General features: G+C 40.1%; 1 protein-coding gene across 3 annotated transcripts in view; it reads right to left on the reverse strand.

Moving 5' to 3' along the window:
- LOC133275891 (transmembrane protein 132C-like) overlaps positions 1 to 18066 on the reverse strand; it is a 204745-nt gene that overhangs the window by 15156 nt on the left and 171523 nt on the right. For all 3 annotated transcript variants that reach the window (XM_061466167.1, XM_061466168.1, XM_061466169.1), the window contains one exon: positions 13896 to 14039. In XM_061466167.1, the coding sequence (XP_061322151.1) occupies positions 13896 to 14039 (144 nt within the window). The remainder of the gene's footprint in view (positions 1 to 13895; positions 14040 to 18066) is intronic.

An 18066-nucleotide genomic window follows, 5' to 3' on the forward strand; every position in this document is an offset into this window, starting at 1 on the left:
CAGACATTTCTATGACTCATTCCCTAAGAGGCTTATGCTGTAACTAGGCTCTGTTGACTGAAAGCAGTACTATGCACTACAATATCTGACCCATCTGTCTGCTTAGGTTTCTCCCTCACACCATCCAAGACAGGTTCAAATGTCTGAATGTGGCAGAAATGTCTTCATTTTATCAGTATGAATGGCATGACCTATTTTTACATCCATTAACTTGAATGGCAATACAGAAAAAGGTTTGCTTCACACTAGGCTGTTTAAGAATGACCATTTCATCTCATCTAAAAGTACTATGCAGCAAAGGCCCATAACATAATACCATGTAGGAATTCAGAACTGTTTCATAGATGGTTGCTCTTTCTTTCTATGCTGCCACTGCATCAGCTTCACCCTGAGAAAGGAAACATCATGAATATGTTTCTCATGAAAACTCCAACTGCACAGGCAAGCAAGGGCTACATGTCATGAGTTACAACCTTGGCTTCCTGATCATGGGGACATTTCTGCCTACAGCAGTATACAGCTGGTAAGACATATCAGAGGCATTCAGCTCCTGTGTTTGAGCTGCTGAAGTCTAACACATGCGTTGCTGCTGTCTCAGTTGCATGGAAACAGGAATGGCCAGGGGGTGATTTTCCTCTCTTGATGCTTGGCAGTGTTACTACTTCTCTCCCTGAAGCTGCCCATGTTTCTCTACCAGAAATGGAAACCCTATGAAATATCTTAGACCATAGACCTAATTCTTAGATGGCTAAAATTAAAAAGAATTCAAATCTAAATAATATACCACATATGAATGCTACCTATGGCACAACATCCTCAACGAAGATCAGGTACAAGGAAGTCCTGTCTGACACAGACTCTAATTTCTGCCTTGCTCTGTAATCTCACGAAAGACAATTCAATTCTCTGTCCATCTTCCCCCACTGGTGTAAATAACACAACCTAGGGAGCCTTGGTCAGCAACAGAGAACTGCACTGCACTTGAAGCACTGAACAGCTTCTAGAGCTGAATGGGAGGTTGTGAGTGTGCCTAGGGGAAGGACCCTGTGACTGAACATTTGACAAAGCAGCTTCAGGTATGGCTCTTTGTTCTTTAGCCCTGCCTTCCTGTGAGCAGAAGCTTTTTGGAGGCTTGTCAATAAGATCTATTGCTGCTTGGAGCAGCAGCCATTGCCATCCCGCACCGGGGTCCATCCCATTCATTTCTATGGAGTTCATCCCAAAGACAAATGAGCAAACCTTCTGAGGTAGTTGTACAAGTTGCTTATTTATGTGCATAGTAAACCACAGGCACATGCTGATAAAAGATTTCTAATAACATACTCAGCTTCAGAGTGACCAAGTCTGGTCTAGATGTACGATTTAATATTATTTAAAGCCCAGTGTTGTCAGAAACAGACCAAATGCAACTGTCAGGGAAAAAAACCCACAGTAACAATAGTAGTAAAACTGCAATTCCTAAATGGTTCTGGGCTGAGATCCAATCTCCATCTGTATTTGTAAAGCTGCTATATGCCTTCATGGGCATGCGACAAACAAATGGCTAAACAAATATATACAGCATCCTAAGGAGGTGGCTGCTGTAGCTACCATGCAGCCTTTAAAATGGCTACAGGTTAATATTTATTACTGGACATGCATCAGCAATAGTGGCAGGTCCTTATGGGTTGCACTGAGAAAAACATTACTCTCTTCCCCAAGTACAAGCATTGCTAATGTCCTTACACACGCTCTTTCTTCTGTTCCTGTATTTCTGATGAAAAGGTAGCACACACGGAGTACAGGAGGAGCAAAGCCTGTAGTGTATTGTATCACTGTATGCATTTTAACTGTTGTGCTTTTGGGTATCCACTCTTGAAGCAAAACTGATTGCTTCTGACAAAGAAAGGCAACAGACTTCCTAACTAGTGCTATACAGGGGATGAAAGGGAGAAAGTATCTCAGTGTCTAATTCACATTGTGTGCGCGTGTGCTCCATATCTACAGGATTAAGGATGCTCCTAAAGAAGCATTCAACTGAAGCTTTTCCACAGTCTACAGCTTCTGTAAGCAATGCACCTTAGCTAAGGTTTGCTATAGCAGGCTAGCAGAATGAGTGCACGTGGGTTTGCTTCCCTTGACCTTGTCTCACGCAGTGTCACTTACAAAATAAATAAAAAGGATTTCTCAGCTCAGCTCTGTTTTCCTCCAGGGTTTTGACAGGCTTCTCAAAGGTCCAGTGACCAGCTCTCATCTGTGAGCCCTGCCCGCAGTACTCTAAGGAAGTTGCTAATAGGAGCTGGAGACTGGGAGCAGTGATCTCTCTCCCATCTCCTGTAGTATTTCTGCTTTTACTATGAACACATCTTCCCTCTGAAAGTGCTGTTTATCTTTGGCATCAGAAGAAGTGAGAGATGATGAAGGGAAAGCCTGCTTAGCCACCACCTGTAAGTGGTTGGGTTTTTTCTACTCTGCATAGCAGATCAGCAAGAAGTTTTGCATTTTAAAGAGTTTTCTGTTGCTATTTCAGCAGTTTCTTTCATTATTAAGCTGTATTCAGCTACTTTCCCCCTTTTTTTCTACTTTTCTGACTTCTCTTGCCAGATTAAAACTAAAATAAAGAAGCTAGAGAGCAAAAGACAGGACTAAGCACAATTCCCTAGAGGTTTCTTCTTTGTCTTTTTTCTGGCATTATATTTTTGTGCCCCTTTGTAACAAAGGCCATTGCTTTCCAAATGACTTGGATAGGTTCTCTCTGCAACAAATCACATTTTATTGAACTGACAGAGAAAACTACTGCCTGGAAATCAAGAATCGCTCCTGAATCACTACCCATGGCACTATGTGACTTTGTGATCTGGGGAGTGAATGCACCTTTCCATCTGGTAACAAATGGACCAGCTGCAGTGAATATTAAGGAGATTATTAATACCAGTTAAAGCAAAATCTCTGGGTCTTCCTTTACTTGCTCCTTTCAGATTAAGGTCTTGATCCCACCATGACCTCTGCATTGCAAAATTGCAAGAAGGGGCTATAGGCTGCATGAGGTCACCACAAAGGAGGTGACATCCAAAGGATGGACTCTGCAGCCATCCAAGGGCTGCTGATACTTCTTTAAGAATCAGTTTTGATGGGTTAAATTTTATAACAGATTCCTAAAAAATCTTCATTCAGGTACTGGCGAAGGCAGATAAGTTTCTAAAAAAACAAATTTCATGTCAAATATAAGCTAAGACTGTGTTTCAGAAGATGGTGAACTCAAAACACTGTTCTGTTTCCTATCTGTTGTACACAGGAGTGGAAAAACCGACAACTATAAGACCTAAAAATAAATGAGTGGTACTGGCTGTGTGAGCCCGGTCTAGTCTAAGCTTGTTTATTCTCCTGGTGGTTTTTCACCTCTGGAGATACCAGACAGCCTCTGAAGGACAGTTCAGAAGGACAGAAAGAGAAGTTTTTAATACGGCAATCCTGTCAAGTTTATGAACACTGAAAATTGGTGAGGCATCAGTCCATTTCCTAGGTAGAAGTCTGTGTGGTTCGACCTTAATTCGACACCCTGAGGTTTCAAAAGTCTCAGAAACCTGAGACTGAACATAAATAAGGAGACACGGTAATGGTAGATGTCCTGCTTGTACTCATCATGTTCAAAATCTTGTATTTTGGTGTGTAAACTCATTTTTTTTGATTTCTGTTATACAAATATAAATGCTGCTAAAATATTCAAAGGTTACATAGGTGTTTAAATAATTACAGAAGCCTTTCTACGAGCAAAAGGATTTTTTTCCAGTATCTCCTAAAGGAATACCAATTTCAATGAAAAGCTTTACAGAATAATTAGTAAAGAATAGGGATGTTCAAAGCTTTTCAAATAGGAAAATACACCTAGTATTTCAGCTCAGCATCATCATTCTTACACACCAGAAAGGCAGTTGAAGCTTGTGGAGGTTAAGATTTGTGAACAAAGTCGTTCATTCCATTAAGGAATACAGAGCACCAGAATGACTTACCCACTGAATATACTGACATGCAATATATAGCAAATATTAGACAGTGATAATCATTTCACAAGCTTTTTGGACAATCCTTTAGAATTTTGTAATATACATGTCCTTGCTATAGAATTTCTTCTAAGATTTTTTTTAAACAACATCCTCTGCAGAAAGGGAATTATCCTCTATCAAGTTCTGGAGGTTTTGAGAGAGACTCTATATAGCTCTCTGGCCTTGATTCCAATTAAACACTATGGTTTTATGTATAAAGGAAATCCCATGCTACATGAACAGCAGGCAATGGCAAGGATTTCAAAGCCTGGCTACATAAGCCTGAATAATCAGTAACCTACTACTGGAAAATGGAAGCTGTCCCAGGGCCCACACTACTCATTTTTTCATGTTAAACTGTTGAATCAAGTCTATAAGAATTAAAGCTTCAGACCTGAGCTCTCCCAGGATCTCTGAAATTTATATTTACAGTTTTGTGACACTGTCTGAGCAGCCTTTAAATTGGAAGCATCCATTATAGGAGCTGCTAATTGCTAGTGCGACTTGACTTGCCAGAGCCACCCCTTCATTCCCACTGACTACAACTGGAACTGTACTCAGTGATTTGGAAAGTGAAGCCAAAAGCCCCCCTCAAGGGTAAGCATAAAGGTAAATACAGTAACGCAAACTTAACACTGATAGGACTGTAATCTTCATAAATGAAAGGTTTGATTTTTCACATTATGTGCAAGAATAACCCTGAGAGTTGTTTTTACCTATCACCCACCAAAAGTAAAAGAATGAATTTGTTTCTTGTATAGTTGAGGAATAATTACTCCCATGCTGGAAGCAGTAATAAGGGAGTAGAGCAGGTATTGCACTGTAATAACTGATTTAAGCCTTATTCTGCCTTGATTAGAACTAACTGTCCATAGTTTTCAATGGATAACACAGCTTGTGCATTGGTGCTCCTCTGTGCTTGTAAAAAGCTGCCACATTCCAAATGTGGTTTCAATCCCTGCAATCAGACCTCAGGCAAAGTTCCCAGCAACCTGCACTAATACCATCGGGATTGAGCCCCGAGTGCTGGAGAGCTCTGTAAAATCAGGACCATAGTTTAGAAGCAATTTGGCCTCCCTCTGCTGAGAAGGGTCTGCATTTTCAGTATCAGCAGCCAGATTAGCAAAACTAAGTAGAAAGCCCCCAAAGCTAGAGAGCATTTCTTAGGGAAAAGGCTGTACATTATTTAATCTCATTACAAGGATTTTGCTGGCAGCTTTACAGAGCAGAAGCAATACATTTAACCGACTGAATCTCATTCACTACGACAGAACTGAGAGAGTAAAAGGGGCACAAAATGCCAGCTGAGACCGGAGGGCATCTACTTGCTCCCAAATGACCAGCTTTTGAAGCTGAACTGTAGCTGCACTGAGGCACAGGAGCTCTATGCAGCCAGCATTATCACGTAAACCAAGATCTGTCTTGTTTTGTGCACTCTTGAGTCAAGTAATTTCTGAAAATGGGGCTGAACAGAGAGTTTGGCTCCTACTCACTAAGGATATGCCAGACTATATATGGAGCATGGGCCTAAATACCTTACTTGGCAAAGCAGGATAACAGGGTGAATGCAGGGACTTTTAATTCCATCTACACACTTTGGACAGTAGTTGTGCATCTGAGAACATCCCAATGCTTTAATATTCTAACTTGATATGTATCTACAATATACAAATACACACTATGTAAATTACAGCTTTCAGCAGAGAAGGAAAGGAGAAGCAAATCATTGTTTCTTCTGACTGTATTACTCAAAAGGTCTGGATAACATTGCTTATCTTCCAAACCTATCTACAGCTGTCATAAGACCAATGTTAGTTTTTCCATTTTCTTCCCCAGTTTTGATCTTGCAGCTTTGAAACTGACTTTGAAACACTTTCTGTGAAACTAGGGGCACTGTTCTTGCCGCTCCACTTTGTTTTTTCATTTGGGATGTCTAGGTCCTCCACACTGACATCAGTAACACAGGTAGTGAGCTGGGCTAAGGCATGTGATGATGGGGAAAGAAATCTGCAAGGATATGGTTTAGAAGTCTCTTTAGCTGCCCTTGAAGTTTTGCCTACTGTGTGATGGCAAAGTAGTTACAACTTTTATTGCTGAATTTGAGTACCTCAGACCATGTCGATTTCGAGTTTCAATTTCCATAAAGGCTGACTTCTTGGGAAGCAGTGGTATACATTAATGATACATCTTCCAAGAAAGCTCCATGTATTACTGGCCTATGTGCTGTATTTGCATCTGACAGAAGCATGTACTAAAGCTTTATTTCCTAAAGCTCCTCTGAAGTTTTTCCTCTCTGCTGACGTATATGGATCCCAGTAAATCACAGGACTATGAAGGAGTACAATGAGGTGGACTTCCTATTTGCAATTCTATTCAGAAGGTAACGTAACAGATTTACCCAAAGAAAAGCCTACAAAGTCACAGGCCTTCAAAACAGCAGCATGATGTCATTGCCATGCTGTGATTTTCCTTCCTGTTTTTAATGCTTTTCAGTTTTTAACGCTTTTCAGTTTCACACAAACCATAGGAACCCACAGAATCAGAAGAGGAAAGAGGAGCCACCACAGAAACAAGTTGCAGGGTTTGGACTCACAGAGATACAGCTTTTGCTTTTGAGGGCTTTCAAAGCTATATTTAGGGTACTGTGAGTAGGAACTGTGTTTGCAGTTCATCGGCTACTGAATATAAACTTCAGGAAGGTCATTTGTGGTGGCCCTGGGTGTGTCTGCACCATGGAGGAGATGTGACAGAGATCCTACGCTTGTTCTGAGCCTGCTGGTGAGTCCCTATAGCCCTGTGAGGACACCCTGGCTCAGGACACAAAAGCAGCGTAGCTCAGAATGAACACACAGGCACTTTACAGGTAGTCCAACTTTTCTACAATCCTTCTAGAAAGTTACACACCGCTTTATTTATTAAAATGAGAGCACTGCTACAATTCTGACCATGTGGGCTGAAGTACCTGAAAGATCCATCAGCCCTCCATGAGTAACTGCCTGCATACTACAGTGGAGGAGGACTGGCAGTAGCAGCTGTTGTTTAGATTGACCCCTCATGCTCTCAGTGAATCTTGCAGGACTGCCATAAAACCACAGAAGTGAGCATTACATTGAAGTGACTGCACAGAATATGGCCTGTCTATTATTAGACTGCGCTGGATTGCTGGAAACCCCATCTAGTGTGACTTCTCATTTCTCCCTTTGCTTTGCAATGGGGGTCACGTTAGAAATGAGACCGGTTTTGACTGGAAGTTTATCCAATTCCTCATTATTCAGCATGCTCATCTCTACAACAGTTGCACCTAGCCAACAAACTCCAAATAGAGTTTTATTCGACCTAAGCCAAAAAATGAGCAATAAATCAAGCGCATTGTATTCACGGAAAGGAGCTTTTTAGTGGAAGTTAGTCTTCTCCTTTGATCAAAATAGCTGGTAGAAACAGCCAGATCTTTCTAGACAGCCCCTTATTTTTATTTGCTCCTATAGCTGGCACTAAAAGCATAATGCAAAGCCTTAAATCCTCTGAGTTTTGAAGGTTTTGCAGTAAAGCACCATACAAAGAATATATGTGCATGCTGAGGTGCAGAAATGCGATGCAAGTTTGGACACTTACCCTGCCGTATGCAGCAGGGGTTGAAAGGTATGAGTGAAAACGAAATGTGCCCTGTGGCATGCCAGGGTTTCTAATGGGATGAGATCTTCTGAAACCCTGCTTCCCCTTGAAATCACCATCTGTATCACACTTCATCACAAACCACCACGTCATTTTCTACCTCCAGATGCTGCTGGTAAAAAAAGGCACGGGGAAGAAACCTTAGATGCCATGGGAAGATTTGTTTTAAGCAGACTTAGTTTTCCTGACAGACACTTATGAGAGTCCTTTTCATATTTGGCCATATCTCTTGCAATGTTTTGCTGAAGCAAGTACAATTACTACCAAGCTTAGACACAACCAGAAGCATTGATTCTCTATGAGATCAGCTCTGCACAACTCATGTAACACCTTATTTTTGAGAAGAAAATTACCAGACCTTAATTAGCCTTGTGGAGAGCAACATACCAGATATTTAGGCCCTTCCTTAGCAATCTCAAGCATTTCCATATTCTTTAGCACTGCAGTACACCAGGTAAGGACAGTCACACCCTGATTCCCATACATCTTCATACAGGTTTTGACAGACCAATGCATTTTGGTGCTAGCACTTTCTTTAACATAACACTTTACACCTTTCCATCATGCCGATGTTTCTGTCATCACCTGTCCCCATCTCACCATCCCCTGGGTACCTGCTTTATTCCCTCTTGGTTGCATGTTTGGAAAGTTCAAAAGGATCCAGGGACCAGTTAAGCCCTTCCAGTAAGTAGATCAGGTAGCAGAAACTGGTCCTACAGCAGGGTATTATCACCCATCAGTCCATCAGCTGCAGGGAGAAGCTGATCCCCACTCAGGTAAATATATTTACAAAGTATGGGGACCTCTGCTCTCACTAACAGCCTGGCTTATGCAGGGATAGCTGCACTTTTCCAGGCAGGGCTAATACAAATGACAGGCAGGATGGTTTCCCTTGGTGGTGCAAACCTGTTTTTGAATTACAAAGTCTGGCATCCAGCCCTATACCCAAAGAGCAAGTGATCATGTTGCCCAAGTATATACACTGATTTGAGTCATCATCTTTCTATTTGGTGCCTAAACAATAAGATAAAAGGGCATCCATAGATCTTATTTTTGATAAGGCTTTTTTTTCCTGGAATATCCATAATGAAACATCAAGGAGCCTGAGGGAATCTCACCATACCACTAAAAATTCAGGGTGAGCTTTCCTGATGGCTTTTAGTGAGGGCAGCACTTTAATGAGTGCAGAACTGAGGCTCAAGAGTTCGATTCTTTAATAGCTGCCTGTAGCTCAGCAACTCTGCTTGGAGCTGTATTCAACCTACCAGCAGAAAAATGCATAACTCAGCCTATGCATGCTGCCTATCAAAGAGAAAACAGTGCTTCTATATTCAATTTTAAGACACATTTTAAGTTTTGCAAGTATTGGAAAGCAAGGAAGAGCAGTGAAATTTCTTTGTGGTTAAATAAACAACCAAAGAGGTTGAAGCATAGCTATTTGTGTAAGACTGGGTATATTAAGACAATAGCAAAGTAGCATGTAAATAATGAAGTGCTGATTACTTTTCCTTAGGAAACAGGGTATTGTCATATAGTTCTAGAAATGCAATTTCAAAAAGAAATTACTACTGTTAGTATTTAACTATTTATTAAACTCTTGTATGTCCATATGTTAGCTCCCTTATTGTCAAACTGCAACTTTCCTGCATCACGTTACACAGCATCCAGACTGACCTTCCATCTGAACAGATTCACAAATGGACATCAGACATTTCAACATGAGCATGTGTCTATTTACTAAAAATTAATTTCATTTCATAAAGTGCTTCCACCACAAATAGCAAAATCTCTGAAAAGCTGCAAATCCTAAACGACTATTCCATCATGTGGTCATGTTCCCTGATATCAGTCATATTCACAGTAAAGTTACTCATGTGTGTAAGTAATTACTGGATTGGCTCTTTAAACAAGATCTGTAACCTTGACAGGTATCTGTAAGTCCCATCACTATTGCTTTGGAAGTGTTGATTCCAGCAGTAGTTCCAGTCTTTTCTAGCTATTAAGCTAGTGTTCAACCATAAAACACCCTAGGCAGATTTTCAGCCCCCAACAGTTCACCGTTGCTTTGATCTGGGATTTTGTTTCAAGTTCCTGTGATAAGACAGGGTCAGCTGTGACACTCTGTCCTGGATCTTAGCTCCTCACAGAAATTCCTACCATTCTTGCAGTGGCCTTTACCTACGGTTAATGTCATCCTTTACTCATCAGTCCTAATGAAACCAGGATCCCACTGTTCATTAACAGCTACTGAGGGACATCTGAAAGGTAAGATTTGAGGTTCTGTTTCCAGTGACAACCACAGCAGCTGCATGGGCAGACTGCTGTTATCTGAATCCATGTTTTGATCTGAATACATCTCAAAGCTGTTAATGCATTTTAAAATGAAAAGAAGCTAGTAAATGAGGCCTTTAGAGTATGGGTCAAGGCTAATACACTAAGACTAAGTATGTAGCTTTTAATTTGCCAATCGTAAATAACAGCAATACAAAAAAGAACACACTATCATGTATACAGCATCCTCTCATGTAGCAACGGGATAAAAGCTAGTACAAGAATGATGAAATACAAACCCAAAATGTTTACAGTAGCTTCTGAAATACACACAGCATTGAAGATTCCTGACTGTCATTCTCAAGTTCATAAGCAAGAGTTTTCCAACTGGCAACTTCACAAGGTATTGCAAGTCTCCTAAAACTGTCCTCTTATTCAGAGCATGAAATCTCATCTGTCCTAGAAGCCATGTAACCCAGGAACCTGGAGCTGCATTTGTGCTTCAGCAAACTGCGGAAAAGCACCAGCAAAAGCAGTCACATTCCACTTGAACTTCCAGGAGGTGACAAGGAGCCTATGCGTGCAACTGCAATTGCTATTAATGGATCCAGATATATGGATCCGACTGGTAAATTCCAGCTTAGCAAAGTAAAACTTGGCTGTTGTTTCATTTTTAGTGCCATAATAAATTATGTGTCTGTTCTTAAAAGGTTGGACCACTGTGTGAAGGTCTAGAGCATTCAAAGACTTTTAAAGTTCACAAAATCAACTGTAAATTTGGAAACAAAGCACTGAAACTATGAGACAATAAAAAAGTAAAAGGAGTAGTAGTCAGCAGATTAAGACAGGACACAAACTATGCACTCAGCTGCCTCAAGACTGTGCTTACCACTGGGGAAACCGTTACATGTTATTTGCAGATATTTCTTAGATTTAGATTTCCACTGGGCTCTGTTACTGAGATCAATGTAATTGCAGCCAAACAAGGCACTTTAAAAATTCATATAAATAAGCTTTTATCTAATGGCCATTCAAACTGCTAGGCAGAAACACCACCTTTAGGCTCTTTACATGAGCTATACAAATAGACACTTATTTACTCGACTAAATATGACAAGCCAAGTGCTAGTAGGCACCAATCATCTTCAACTTCTAGCCTAATTCTAGTATGTTTGCCTGAACCCAAAGTTATCAGGAGTTCCACACAACTGAAATCTGACAAAGATACCTGTGTGAACCTCTAGGTGATAATGAGTCTAAATATTAAATAGCTCTCATCAATAACTCCTTTATTTTTTTAGTTTGTGGTTAAATTATTGTACAGGTTTTCATACCTGTAAACATGTTTTGGTTCTGCTGTGACAGCTATGCTCGGGAACATGAACTGGAAACACATATGGACATTCTTAGTTTAACACAGTATGATCTGTTCCCAACAGATATAATCTATGATGACTGGACTTAAAAAAAACCAACAAACAGATCAAAAACCAGAAAGGTTACTTCCAACAAGGTCTCTAAAACAGGTTTTACAAAGGAAGATGATATATATTAAAAGAATTTAACATAAAAGCTTGATGAGGAATTTCAAAACGAATTAAGGATGAAAGGCCTTTGTGTTCCATCTGAGGCTTTCTGAGTGCTTTATAAAATCAAAACCACTATGAACATCTCAATTTGACTTGAACCCCAAACTTCATTTCCCCATGTAAAGAAATCTCCTGGAAATGTGAACATTCTAGATGAAAAAAAGCCCTTTTTCCTTCATGATGAGATGATACAACCTTTTTGTTCAAAGCATTTTATTGAACTCTATTTTTTAAGTAGCTGTATGTTTTATAGCAGTTAGCAGTCACATCACAGATGCACTCCTCTAGAGATTCTGCATATAGTTCTAAATACACAAAAGATAGTTCCTCTATTTATCTGAGCAATTTCAAAACATTGCTGAAGAGAAAGAAATGACACCTGAAAAATTTCTCTGTCTGATTCCAATAAACACTGTGTGTCAGCCTCCAGTTATTTGTTTCACTTCCACTTCAGAGTGGCTAGACAGGGAGGCTTCTAGAAGCCACTTAAAAGCATTCCACTAGTGCAAAAAGGCTCCATTTTAAGAAACCTGTTTAGCAGAGATAAATTATTTCTGTAGAAAATAAGAGAAGAGCACAGCAGGATCCCAAGTGCTAATCAAAGGACACAGGGCTTCCAGAAAACATTCCTTCCAAACAAACTGTTGGAGAACTGGAATAGTCCAGGCTGTACCTCAATTACTGCATGAACGCTCTCTTTCTTTGTAAGGTTTGGGAATTTCACTTCTCCTTGATCAATATGCTCCAGAGCTATAAAACCCGGGAGCCACTTTTGCAGAGGGATTTTTATTTGGGAAATCACTGTGCTGTCGTTTTCCACGCATCATCTAGTAACATGTAACAAATGCCCACCAGATATATATTTTTCCCCCTGAATGGAAGAACTTAATACTGGTCATTTTCACTGTTGGAAAGAATAAATCCCCATGGGGCTGGAATTATTTGGTGAATTTCTGTAAGCTGTTTAAGCAAGATGGCTAATCTGGATGAGCACAGTAGCTCTTTTCTGTATTTATTTTTTTTAACTTGTGAATGCTATCTTGAAGTTTTTCTTCCTCGGGAAGGTGGTTTCCAATACCGTTACAATCAGGATGATCCTTAACCTAAATTTCAGCTTCTGCTTTGATTTGTAGTTAGGTGGCTACCTTAGGAAAAAGGTTAACTGGAATTGTTTGAGATGAAAAGCTCCGTAAAGCATCTGATAGATGGGAGCACTTCAAGCTCCAGCACACTGGAGAGATCTGTTTGGCTCTGAAGGACCCACTGAAAGCAGAAAGCTTTCTGTAAAAGTCTTCTATAATGGCTTCATTAGTTCAAAGTATGACTATTTTTCCCACCTACTTGGTTACTGGTATAAAAAATGCTTCTACATAAACTCTACATTAGTGCAGCAAACTGTTAGATCCTGCAAACTGACCAGAGTTTGATTGCTTTCCATGAACCTACAAACTGTAATACATAACACTGCTGCAATAGTATTTGTATACTAGACATCAAGAGAGCTGATAGCATATTAAAGACACCTAAAGAATATCATCACAAAGCCCACTGCACTATATGCTGTAAAAAAAATGTAATGTAATAAAATCCCTATACAAAAGAGCTTATAGACCAAGGGTAAAATCATCCTTGCTCAAAGACCACGTATCATGGAAGTCCTGTGTGAAAAGTGCAAGGGGATTCATGAAGAACATTGTCTTTGTACTGATTTCCTGCAAAACTGTGAATTTCCTTGAGGTCTTTGACTACACAGTCATAGCAGAAAAGGAGCTGTGTTGCCTTAAGACAATACTACTCCACTGGTGTTTGTTACTATGCAACATTAAGCTGCTGGTGCTGAATTGATGGACCGGCCACCTGAATGCTTTCTAGCCACTTCTGTGCAGAATCAAGTTGTTAATTCAAAACAGCTCTCAGCAGAATGTGAAGTCAACCAGGATGACTTTGCATTGCAGTTGCTGGGGAACACTCATCCAATCCATTCCACTGCTGCAGCTGTGGAGGTGATAATCACAGCTGGAAAGGTGATAAGAAACATCTGGAGAGGCAGAACTAACAGCAGAGCTGTTTTTGCAATGAATTAACTCTGTGCACAGAAGACTGGAGGCGACATTACCAAAATTTAGAATTAGGAGACAAAAAATAAACACTGAAATTCTACTGAAACTCAGTGTGGTGGCTGTACTGTTGCACCTAACTCTCTTCATAAAAACCCCTCTCTTTTTGAAACAGTAGTATAATTAATTTGCAGGCACTGAATTAGTGGTTGTTCCCAGGCTATTATCCTTTTGTGTCTAAAAAGACATGAAATTTCAGAAGCCAATAGATGGTATGAACTTACTTTAATGATGTCTTCATCAGGGGATTTGCACTCAACTGATTCAGAGATGTCTGTCACAGCACTGTTCTCCTCAATGGAGACCACTTTGACGGGTACTGCCACTGTTTTCCCTGTGAGAATCGCAGTGTTCAGGATTTCCGTGTCCTGTACACAAAACAAAGCACAGCACTGATCAGAGATGGCCAAAGAGATTTCCAAAAGGCAAGTGTCAGCTCTTCAGGTGGAACTTATACTCAAGAAAGATGCATTATTTCTCAGCAGCTAATGATCTAATCTCATCTTCAAATAGGTGCAACTTGGTAAACTGTAGTAACCCCAACCTGTTTTATCTGCTACATAAACACAGCTGCATTGCACACTGTTAAATGGTGAGCAAAGTGACTGCAACTAAACTCAGTCCAGGCAGACACACAACACAGGTAGCTTCTACATTTTAAGTATGTAGGACTTTTCCCAATATTTCCTTCCAAAACATGAATTCGGAGTGTTTACAAAACTGGATTTGATTGGCAATGTTTGGGACACGATACAAAAGCCTCGAAAGTAATATTGCTCTTTGAATCTAAGCCCACTGTAAAAATGAAGCCTCTCTGTGAACTCCATATCTGGAACTGTTTCAAGATTGTTTAATTTCCTTTGATATGGCCAATGAAGCAGTGTAAGGAGTCCAGAAGGAGTTAGTGATGCTATTAACTGCAGGGAAAATAACAAGGAAATTTGAAGTTTAAACTTGGGCCATGGCATATAAAAACCCTTCAACGCATCATCAACTAAGCTAACTCTTCTAACTCCTGAACTGTTTCAGCATAGCTGTATTCCCAAGATTCCAATGCAGGAAGAACTTTGCTGTTTACTCCAACCTCCAATTCTATAAAGTGTATAAAATATTCAGCAAAATCCTCAGCACCAAAGCCATGAGGACTGCAGCCACTGATGCCAACAGCAACAAAATGAGGGATGGATGCTGTGGATACTGTTTTCAATTAAAGCTTAGTGAGTTCAAAATCTTGGTCAGATTTTCTTTTCATGTGGAAACTTGGTCTTCCTCAGGTTCTCCTACAGCTCTCATAAGAAATCCCACCAAACCTAAAAAAACCTCCAAACCTGTTAGAGAAGTAAGAACTCTAAATAAATCCTATGGCACACATGAAAGCAAAGCTACCCAACATAGTAAATCAGAGCCAGATTTATTGGAAATTGGAAAGCCTAAGGCCATTCTTGAGAACTCCTCACTTTCAAAGGTGGAGACTACCACCAGCCACCCCTGACACAAATCCTGCCAGGTACATGGCATTTCTGAGCAAGGGTACTGCAGTGAAATGCATGGCTTTTGGAGCTTGTTCCACCAGTATTTATTTCCATGTATTGGCATTTTGATAAGCCCAGAAACTGATGCAAAGAACCAGGTCTCAACATTTGTGAAATGAACTCAATGACAAACCCAACTACTCTTCTCTCTGCAGACTTCCAAAGCAATAAGCATTGAATAAGCCACATAAGTTCACCAAAAGCAGGTTTAAAGATACTTTCTGTTGTGTATTTGGTTACTGCAAGTGCTGTATGTCCTTTTCAATTAATCTTCTGCCTCAATCCCTTTAAGCCTTGTATTTTGTGACTCTGGGTGTTAAACACTGCGAACTAAGGACTCAAGGGCGAAGGAGCAGCAAGGAAGTTTGTGGAAGTGACAGGGCAGCTTTTCAGGCTATCTTAGCTGTGCTTTGAAACGATTCTATTCAGATTCAGTTTTTCCTTAGCAACTGATACGTATTACTGATAGAGAAATCTAATTTAAAGGGACAGGTGCAGAGGAAGAGAAATCCTATAAATAGAAAAAAGTTTCTGATATAAAACCTACCTTGTGGCATGGAGATTTACCTATATCTGAATTTAATGCTAATTTATTAAGTTCAAGACAAATTAGCAAACCATATACACACAAAACAAAAACAGAAACAAGTCCTGTACCACTGCCAAGAGGATAAAACCAGAGACCTGATTATGCAATGAGGTGGAACTTCTGTGCCACAAGCAGCTGAATAAATTCATCATCCAGGTTTAGCTTTCAACAGACTGCCTGGGAGTCACTAGAATTCCCTCCAGCTCAGCTTTGCTCATGTCTGCAGTGCTGAGAAATCAGTGGCCTCAACATGAAGTAAAATATTAAGCAATACAGAAGAGAAGACAAGTGGGAAGCCCAGCAGAGAAGACCACAGGGCACTCTGGCATGCACGACGATCCTGTGCTCCGGATTTCCCAGCCCCGTGTATCACCAGGATGAGACCAGCTGCTCATGGTGCTCTGGCATCACCCTGGGCGATGGCAAGTCTGCCAGCAGCATCATCTAAATCATGTTTGCTGCTCCAAGGCTGCAGCTAAGCTCTTAGCCTGCACCACAAGAACACCAGAGGATTAAAATCTGGTACTGGAGATAGGGTTTAAAAACATGGGATGCAATAAAGTTAAACGCAGATTGCTTTGTTTCTGTAGGAACAGCTGATCTGATAAATACAGGACAGAAAAGATTCAACAGGAAAAGCGGCTCTCAGATAAGCATTTGGGACCTGTAGTAGATCACAAAGTGAACATAAGTGAGCAGTTGCATGCTGCTGTGATCAAAACCCAAAACCAAATCAACCAAAGAATCCTCCTGTGACAAATTGTATAAAGAGGAGCATCACCTGTAAGATGTGAGGTGCTCCTACTCAGCACTAGCAAGGCTGCAGCTAAAAGACTGATTCTGAGCACTCTACTGCCAAGAAAAACTTTCTCAAGTGAAAAGAAAAAAGAACAAGGAGAATAAATCAAAGACTAGAAAATAAGATCTATGAGGAATGACTGAAAGAATTGGGATTGTTTAGCTTAGAAAACATTATGGGGCAAGATGATTACTGTCTCCACATACATAAAAGTCTTCAAAAAATGAGGAAGAATCAATTACTTTCCATGTTCATGGACAGGGCCTGAGCTAATGGGCTTAAACTGCAAGAAGATTTGTTTGACATTAAGGCAATCTTTATTATAAAAATGGTAGAGACTTGACAAAATAGGCTGTCTGTGGCAGAAGAAAATGCACAGACTAGCCCAGTATCTTTGAAGAATTAGTTATAGACATGGCTCAGAAATAACACAGGTTGAGTCACGAAAAAGAGGAAAGGGAGCAGATGACCTCTTGTGGTTCCCTCCATCCCTTTATATCAGTCTCATTTTTCTCCAAAACTGAGTGATAACACAATAACCTATGTATCTTGTATTTGAAACAACCCTGTCCTGCTTCTCTCATCCCAAATAAAATGATCCTTCTTCACTGGACAAAATTATCTATATCTTCAAAATGGAAAAGCCTGGCAGGCAAATGTCACTGATATTCCTGTTTTCTGCACTACATAGAGCAAAGCTGATGTACCAATTGTTAAGTAACAGTCTCTCACTTCTGTTTCTCTCTTTCCAGTAGGTCATTATTGCTGTATCTGAATTCTAAGTGGCTTTGATATAAAGCCATTATTAAAAAGGTTAAGAAACCTTTTCAAATTTCCCAAGACCCTTCTGGAGAGAAGACAGAAAATTTGCCTACTGGCACATTATCAGCAATTAGAAACCTCAATCCTCTGCCCCTTGCTAATGGTTTCATTAAAGGAAGTACTGTGCATTTGAATGAATTTATTTCAATTAATTACTTCAGAGATGCATCTCCCTCAATATTGTAAAAGGCGTCGTCTGTCATGATTAAGGGCTACTGTAATTTTACATCCCTTCTCTGTAGCCCAACATGAACTTCAGGAATTTCAAACTCGTGATGTGCACAAAGGAGATGGAAACATTGTGGATGTTATCCTATGGCCTCATAGCTAGCATCATCACAGTTATTAGAGATCCTTAGCACTGGGAAGCCACCAGTAGCCACTCAGCTACAGCTTTGAGCAGAGATGGAAAGCTTCATATTTCATCTCCACTGAAAGTGCTCATAACTCACTAGTACTACAGAGATTAAGAAATACTGAAGTATAAGCAATTAATATATCGCACACTATGTTAAAAGCAACCTTCAAGTCTGCCACTTCCCTTACTCAGTCTCTAAGTGCCCCATGCAATTCAACCGTGATAGTTAAAAAAAAAAAAGCCAAAGAACCAAGTCCTGATTCTACTGTCTTTTTGATTAGAACTAAAATAGAAA

Source organism: Pezoporus flaviventris, unplaced genomic scaffold (assembly GCF_033815535.1).
Source record: "Pezoporus flaviventris isolate CSIRO_AGI_PZ_B2104156 unplaced genomic scaffold, CSIRO_AGI_Pfla_v1 ptg000041l, whole genome shotgun sequence".
Taxonomy (NCBI): Eukaryota; Metazoa; Chordata; class Aves; order Psittaciformes; family Psittacidae; genus Pezoporus; species Pezoporus flaviventris.